Source organism: Procambarus clarkii, chromosome 66 (assembly GCF_040958095.1).
Source record: "Procambarus clarkii isolate CNS0578487 chromosome 66, FALCON_Pclarkii_2.0, whole genome shotgun sequence".
Classification (NCBI taxonomy): Eukaryota; Metazoa; Arthropoda; class Malacostraca; order Decapoda; family Cambaridae; genus Procambarus; species Procambarus clarkii.
This window is the reverse complement of record NC_091215.1, coordinates 1,573,732-1,579,140: the sequence shown is the minus strand read 5'-3', so window position 1 is coordinate 1,579,140 and position 5,409 is coordinate 1,573,732. Positions and strand designations below refer to the sequence as shown.

At 35.3% G+C, this 5,409-nt stretch overlaps 1 protein-coding gene across 1 annotated transcript; it reads left to right on the top strand.

The window, feature by feature from the left end:
- The first annotated feature begins 2,192 nt into the window (after positions 1–2,192).
- On the top strand, positions 2,193–5,343 carry LOC138355127 (uncharacterized). The gene is made up of 3 exons (XM_069309850.1): positions 2,193–2,794; positions 4,257–4,496; positions 5,313–5,343. Exons 1-3 carry the CDS (start codon positions 2,193–2,195, stop codon positions 5,341–5,343), a joined length of 873 nt encoding a protein of 290 aa, XP_069165951.1.
- The last annotated feature ends 66 nt before the right edge of the window (positions 5,344–5,409 follow it).

Genomic DNA, 5,409 nt, shown 5'->3' with positions numbered 1-5,409 from the left:
ACGATCCCCGCCGCGAAGAATCGTTTTTTCATCCAAGTACACATTTTACTGTTGCGTTAAACAGAGGCTACAGTTTAGGATTTGCGCCCAGTAAATCCTCCCCGGCCAGGATACGAACCCATGACATAGCGCTCGCGGAACGCCAGGCGAGTGTCCTACCACTACACCACCTGCTGCAATATTATTATAAAAGAAATATTACTTATTATAATCGTAAATACTAAATACCTGTTGTGTTGATTTAGGGGCGACGACGATCGTGGGATCGGATGCGAGCCACAGGTGGCCTACACCATGCTTTCTAAGGCGTCCCTCTCATAACAAAAACAAATCCGTGCATTCATACACAAACAGAGATCCCGTGGTTATGCGAATACTTGCAATTCTTTTACTTAAAATAATAACAATTAGATTAATAATAATTAACATAATTTTTACTCAAGATTCACAAACATCATTAATACTATTTTTAAAAAAAAATTATAAGACATCTAAAAACAGATATACAGACTTTGTGTGATATTTATTTCAACATTATATATTAATAGAATGTTGTAACTATTATTTTTAAATATTAGGTAGTTTCCAGCTACGTATATCGCATATAAACGTTGCAAAAAGATTTTAGACTGAATTAACACATTACACATTTATGGAGTAATTAACAACAAAACAATCTTTATTTTCATTGCAGAACATATATCAGAGCATACTAGTGACTCATACATTTAAAATAGTGTGATTTTTAAACAATTCGGTTGTAAACCCGCAGAACCGCCTACCCGCCAAAGACGTAACATAAGAAATGGTATATAATTCATTATTTTAAATTACATCTTTCTGCCCGAAACGCTGCGCGTGCTAGTGGCTTTACAAGACTGTAATTACCATAATTGTATCCTCACATTCCTTATGTACATTCTTGTATATGCATAAATAAATAAATAAATAAATAAATAAACATATATAATCATTAATAATATTCGGCAGCTATCGAGGTTCTCCATAGGTAAATTCCTGTACTCTAACAAGATGCTACTTGCTGTTTAGCTGTTTAAATTCTTGGAAAATTGTAATGACCAGCGACATAAAATATAACAATGAAATAATAGCAGGTAACTGTAGGTGAACGAAAAATTAAATTCCAAATTGATTAGAAGTTTTTCTAAATATAAAGATCGACCTGAAGGAATTTTATGAATTATGGACTAATTAAACAAAAAAATAGGTAATTTTACTTGAAGAACAGATACCAGAGAATAGTTAGTGAGTACATTTATATCGTATAACGGGAGAAAGCCCCTGGGAGCCGCGAATTAAAATAACCACCTACATTAATTGATAACTAGGAAATAGTATCTGGAAACTTTATCTGAACGAAAACACAATACCAATTTGTTTAGATGTTTTTCTTAATATAAAGATCAACAGTAAGGAATCTTATTCATTATGGACAAATTAACAAAAAAAAACGATAATTTTCATTGAGGACCATATATATTAGAGCATACTTAGTCACTTATATATTAAAAGTATTGTGTATTTTGAACCATTGGGGTGGTAAACAAACAGAACGGCCTACCCGAAAAGTCGTAACATAAAATGTTGCATATGTTTGCTAATTTATTATTTGATAAATGATTATTATTAATTTACGACAACTATAGAGGTTTCCCATTAGTTAAATTACTGTAGTCTGACTAAATGCTACTACAAAACATATATAAATCCTGGGAAAGTCACAATGACCAGCGACATTAAAGCATAACAGACTAAATAGTAACAGGCAACTGTTGGCGAACGAAAAATTCATTTCCAAATTTATTAGATGTTTTCCTAAATATAAAGATCGATAGGCTGGAATTTTCTGCATTATGGCCTAATTAAGGCAAAAATATATATATTTTTACTTGAAGAACAAATATCAGAGCATAGTCAGTGAGTTATAGAATAATAAGAGTGTGGTATTTCATTGTATAACAAGAGATAGTCCATGGAAGCGAAAATAGACGTAGTTTTACACAAAATAACGTCCAAAAACAGCCGTAGAGTCAAACGGCAAATGTTGACGTTCTTTTTAAGAGGACAGGTTGTATCAACAGTATCTTAGCTCAGTCATCTATCAAGATAATCAATATTGGGTTACATTGCCATGGAAGTTCAATCACCCACAGCTACCCGTTAATCACTTCATGGCATTAAACCAATTAAATTCACAGATAGCTAGATTGAATAAACAACCAGATAAATTACAACTGTATCACGAGTTGATACAACAACAGCTTGCAAACAAATTTATTCAGGTTGTTGAACATGATGATACCAAACTAGGGCATTATTTGCCTCATCGCGCCATCTTGAAAGATTCGGCTACTGCACCTATTGAAATTGTATTTAATTGTAGTGTCAAAGTAAAGGCAAATAGTGCATCACTCAATGATTGCCTACAAACTGGCCCAAGTCTAACTCAAAGACTCAATGACGTACTATTATGGTTTCGATTAAGAACTTACACCTATACGGCCGAAATTAGTAAGGCTTTCTTAAGAGTAGGTCTACAAGAGGAAGACCGTTATTTTACAACATTTCTCTGGATGAAGGATCCTAATGATCGTAATAATGAAATCATCATCAATAGGTTCGCCTCGGTCTTATTCGGTGTTACTTCTTCACCATTTGTACTCCAAGCAACCTTGGACATCCATTTGAAGAAATCTGATTGTCCATACAAGACTGAAATTAGTAACTACTTATTTGTTGATAACTTCCAGGGAACTATTAATAATAAAACCAAGTAAATTTAAATTTATCATGAGGCTAACAGCGAGTTACTGGGAGCCAATATGCCTCTACAACCATGGGCATCAAATGATCAACAGCTGAATCAGCTAATAGAAAGTGAATTTCCAGGGTACAAAGTGCCTTATAATTTGAAAGTTTTTGGCATGGAATGGAATACTTCCACTGACAAACTAAATATTAAGTCTGGTCTGTGGAAACTAATACTTCTCCCTTAACCATGAGAAAATTACTCTCGTATATCAGTAAACCATTTGACCATTTAGGCTTACTTAGCCCTATTTTAATTAAGGGTAAACTCCTCTTGCAGGAGTGCTGGCAAACTAACATGGATTGGGATGATCCGTTACCTAATGCTCTGAAAGATAAACGGCAGCAACTAACGATGGATTTCAATAAACTTGGTATTCTAAAATTCCCTCGTAATGCTTTAGGACTAAATTTACCCACAAATTTGCAAGTGTTTTGCGATTCCTCATGCAAAGCATATGGTGCAGTAGGCTATTTAGTAAACACCAAGCAATCTATTTTACTTACTTCTAAGGCTAGAGTGGCCCCCAATTAAGAAGAGGTCACTACCCCAAATAGAGTTAACTTTGTTAGTAGGTGTACGACAAGCTCATTGCCAGACCAAGACACTCAATAATATTCTTTATTGAGTGTTATCTATCTTTGGTGAAATAGTAGTGTGGTCAGACAAAAAGGCAATCCTACAATGGGTAAAAAACAATAATAACAAAACTCCCTATATTAGTAATTGAGTTAGGGAAATTCGAGAGCTGTCAGCTAATTATAAATTGAGGCATGTCCCCACCAAGGACAATCCAGCTGACTACCTATCAAGAGGATTAACCTTGAAACAATTAGTTAAAACCAAGATGTGGGTTAAAGGACCCAAATGGTTGGTCAGTGGCCCAAACAGAAGCCACAACTCATAATGACCAATATCACTGTCCCTACTGTTGACCCTGAACCCCCTCGATCTTTAGCTGTTGATCCTAATCATTATTCTAGCTTAGGTAAATTACTCAAGTTGTGTTTGATTTCTCTAACAAGATAGGAATTAAATATCAATTCCCTAGTCCCCTCAAATACTGGATCAAACAAGCCCAAATGGAGACCTATGGGAGAAATCAAATGGAGACCTATGGGAGAAATTATTAACATCTTCCAAACAAACTAGTGAAGTCTCTAGGCATTTAGTTTGATTCTGATTGTAACAATATTTTAAGATGTGGAGGACGTCTGCTTCATGTAGAAATTGATTTAGAAGCAAAAAATCCTTTGCTTCTTCCTCGTCACCACATCATAACTAAACTCTTAGTATTACATTACCATGATCATGGCACATTGCATGGTGAAGTGTTAGACACTCTCACTGATTTACGACAGAAGTTTTGACTTCCCCAAGGTCGTTAAACTGTCAAATCTATTATTAAATATTGTTTGATCTGCAGAAGGTATGATGCTCGAGTGTGTCCTTACTCAGGACTTCCACCACTACCTAAAGAACGAGTTGTGCATCTTCGTCCCTTTGAGGCCACTGGTGTAGATTACACAGGAGCTCTTATTTTAACGGGCACTCCGGACAAGATTTTGGTGAAGTCCTATATATGCCTCTTCACGCGTGCAACCACACGAAGTGTACATGTTACTTCTGACATGAGTGTAGAAGCTTTCCTACAAGCCTTTCATAGGTTTGCAGCATGTCGATCTTGCCTGGCCTATAGGCAAAATTGTTGCTGTTCATCCTGATCACCATGGTGTATTAAGAATAGTTAGGGTCCAGTGTCGTCACCCTAAAAACTCTAGAGAAATTAGTTCCCCTGGAATTAGCTGAACATGAGAGTTCTTCCGATGTAAATACCCCACAAGTTCCAGAAAACAGTAATTCTACTAACATGAGCACTCGTCCATCTAGAAGGGCAGCTAAACAATGCAAATTGAAACTCAAACAGTACAATGATTCTGCATAATTGCATATGACAGCTTTCTGATGTTAAGGAGATTTCCTGAGTCTGCAGCAATGATTCAATGACGAAGTCACTTAACCAGTACAAGTCATTGCGACACTGAACGTTGAATTTGCTGTAGATTTCTTGACTTTAGATGACCTAATGTTTAATATCTAAATACTGATTTATGTTCCCATAAAGACATATTGTCTCATCTGTTTCACAGATACCATACATCCATATTGTACATACTAATGTACTAACTTACTAACATAATGAATATAACTTCAGGGAAGAGTAATAGGCACGTCAGTACTTAACCATGAACAGTGACATGTAATTTCACGCCCCAGAGTTATGTTGGAAATTTCCAACACTTATATACTAACACTTAGTACTTTAAGAAACTATTCTTGTACTATGTATTATAATCTACTAACTCTACTAACCAATACTTTAGTAATCTTGAGTTAGTTTTTAATAAAACGTAGTAAAATTAATGTTATTGTCTTTTGATATTATTATCTGTTGATGTTATTCTTTTGATGTGGGTTTCAGGAGACAGGTTTGGCGTGATATCAACTCCTAGATCTTTTTCTCTGTTTGTTTCATGAAGGACTTCATTCAGTGTCCAGTGTCTGGCCTCCTATTTCCT

Excerpts from the sequence above, each read along its gene's own strand:
- LOC138355127 (XM_069309850.1), top strand. The coding sequence starts at position 2,193 with ATGGCATTAAACCAATTAAATTCACAGATAGCTAGATTGAATAAACAA. Across the intron at positions 2,795-4,256 it reads ACTATTAATAATAAAACCAA|AAGGTATGATGCTCGAGTGT; the intron begins GTAAATTTAAAT and ends TTTGATCTGCAG. Across the intron at positions 4,497-5,312 it reads TTCCTACAAGCCTTTCATAG|GAGACAGGTTTGGCGTGATA; the intron begins GTTTGCAGCATG and ends TGTGGGTTTCAG.